Source organism: Mus caroli, chromosome 17, assembly GCF_900094665.2.
Source record: "Mus caroli chromosome 17, CAROLI_EIJ_v1.1, whole genome shotgun sequence".
NCBI classification, from domain to species: domain Eukaryota; kingdom Metazoa; phylum Chordata; class Mammalia; order Rodentia; family Muridae; genus Mus; species Mus caroli.
This window is the reverse complement of record NC_034586.1, coordinates 44618318-44620817: the sequence shown is the minus strand read 5'-3', so window position 1 is coordinate 44620817 and position 2500 is coordinate 44618318. Positions and strand designations below refer to the sequence as shown.

The 2500-nt window shown below is 52.8% G+C and overlaps 1 protein-coding gene across 4 annotated transcripts in view; it reads left to right on the top strand.

The window, feature by feature from the left end:
• Positions 1 to 2500, top strand: part of Foxp4 (forkhead box P4) — a 58002-nt gene that overhangs the window by 19531 nt on the left and 35971 nt on the right. For all 4 annotated transcript variants that reach the window (XM_021186188.2, XM_021186187.2, XM_021186185.2 and 1 more), the window contains exon 2: positions 534 to 772. In XM_021186188.2, the coding sequence (XP_021041847.1) occupies positions 551 to 772 (222 nt within the window). In that variant the 5' untranslated portion in view covers positions 534 to 550. The remainder of the gene's footprint in view (positions 1 to 533; positions 773 to 2500) is intronic.

The window sequence follows — 2500 nt, the reverse complement described above, 5'->3', positions numbered from 1 at the left end:
GTAGTGGGCCCAGGATCCCTTCCATAGATGAGACCTGAGGCTTAGGACAGCTGGAGTCCTGTGTTGTTTAGAGCCTTCTGTTGACCTGGGGAAAGCGGCTCCCGCCCCCAGGGAACTCCATATCTATGTAAGAACAAAGGCAAGGGCCGTTTACTGGTGGAAAAGGAAGAGATTTGTTAGGTCCCAGCTATAAGGAGAGACTGAAACAGGTTTAGGACCCTGAGGGAAGAGGCAAGGGCTCACCTCCTACCCTCCCCCCATCTAGTCTTACTGGAAGGAGGAAATGGGAGTTTACAGGGAAGGAGCCTCACCTTCAATATGATGCTGTCTGCCCCTTAACCAGGCCCCTAAGGAGGGGGTGTCACTAGGAGGATCTCAGAAGGAGCTTCTGGGAAGTTGAGGAAAAGACACCCCAGAACCGGAGTGGGTGAGGTGGGTGATGGGTGGGGCCAGCTTTCAGTTGCAATCCCAGGTAGAACCTGCCCTGCCATCTATTCTTGAGCCTCAGCCCCTCCCCCATGTCTCTTCTCCAGGTCCCGATAGAGCGGCAATGATGGTGGAGTCTGCATCGGAGACAATCAGGTCGGCTCCGTCTGGTCAGAACGGCGTGGGCAGCCTCTCTGCGCAGGCTGATGGCAGCGGTGGGGCCGGGACCGCAGGCACGGCCCCGGCTGCCGGTAGGGATGCCTCAGGCAGGGAAGCAGCCAGCGGAGGAGCCGACAGCAATGGCGAGATGAGCCCCGCGGAGCTTCTGCACTTCCAACAGCAACAGGTAGGAGGAGGCTGACCTCCGCAGGCCTTTATCCCACATCCTCTGGGTCACAGGGACACCACTGCTCTGTCCCCCCAGAGCAGCCTGGCTTTTCGATTCCTGAGCAGGGCCAGCCTCCAGGGACTTCCCCGTGTGTCTCCTATTCTGATGGCTAGCCTGAGCCTGAGGAGCTCTAAGTGGTACTGCGAGCCCAAGTTTATGGAGTTTGAAATAGTCCCAGCAAAGCCATAAGGACCGACAGCCGCCTTGGGCAGCAGGCTTTGAAAGTCTGTTTTGAGTGCGTGGGTGTCTTGGCTCTTGTAGGCACGTGGCTGGGAAACTGGCTGTATTAAGAAGGGTTGGGAGAGGTGCTGAGCACACTGGAATTTATTTCTTTATTTCTACTTTGAGCTATCTGCCATTCCAAGTCTGCCTAGGTCCCTGAACCATGCTGTGAAGAGGTTGAACTTACAGGCACCAGTAGCCAAAGCATCTGCAAGAAGTCCTAGGAAGGGACGGGAAAGGCCGTCCCATGAATACATGCATGCATACATACTTACTAAGATTTATTTTTATATTTTTAATTATGTGTATGTCTACATTTTGCACACAGTATGCACTGTGAGTTCAGGTGCCTGTAAAGGCCATAAGTGTCAGGTACCAAGGAGCTGGAATTATCAATGGTTATGAGCCACCTGATATAGGTGCTGGGAATCGAACTCAGGCTCTGTGGTTGAACAGTAAATATTCTTAACTGCTGAGCCACCTCTCCAGCGCTGGCTCGTATGTAAAAGCTCACAGTAGGACCCCAGTCTGTTCCCTTTCCTCTTCTATCCTATAATCTCCACCCTGAAGGGCAGGGCTCCGAGAGTTCAAGCCAGGCCTCTCTGAAGATGCAGAGGCATTAGGTGGAGAACATAGTTATAAATGAATGGAGCCACTAGGTCCCAGCTCCGCCCAGGGGTTAGGGTGGAGGGGATCATGCTTACAGAGTTCAGAAGAATCAGCCAGCCAGCCCTAGTCTTGGAGCCTTGTCTGATTTTGCCTCTTAAACTGTTGCACATCTTAGGGAAAGCAGAACAGGAGAACCCCACATGTGCCCTATACCATCCTCCTCTGCTGTGCAGCCAGGGCCTTTGTGCCTCCTCCAGCCTTCTCTCTAACCCAGGCTCCTCAACCACACCACACCACATCCCCATAATACCCAAGACTTGCACTAGAAGCAGCTTACTGGTGCTTCAACTAATCAGAGGGCTTCAAAGCAGGGACAGAAGGAACCTGTCCTCAGTCTCAGCCAGCACCTTTATTAGCCTCGGCCACTAAAATACTGACCAGAAGCCGACAGATGTGACACTTGTTCCAGTAGGTGGGAACTTAGGGTTCTGTGAGTGCTGCTTGTATATGTGTGCTCCTTGGGGGGGGGTGTCAGAGATGGATTTAGGGTGCCTGCCTTAATCACCCTCCATCTTTGTGCGGGTTTTTTTTTTTTTTTTTTTTGGTTTGTTTCTGTTTGGTTTGGTTTGAGACAAGGTCTTACTATGTAGCTATGGCTGGCCTGGAACTCAGAGATCCTGCCTCTGCTGACATTAAAGGAGTAAGCCACCACACCTGGCATCTTTTTTTGGGTGGGTGGGGTGGGGTTTCGAGACAGGGTTTCTTTGTGTAGCCCTGGCTGTCCTGGAACTCACTCTGTAGACCAGGCTGGCCTCGAACTCAGAAATCCACCTGCCTCTGCCTCCCAAGTGCTGG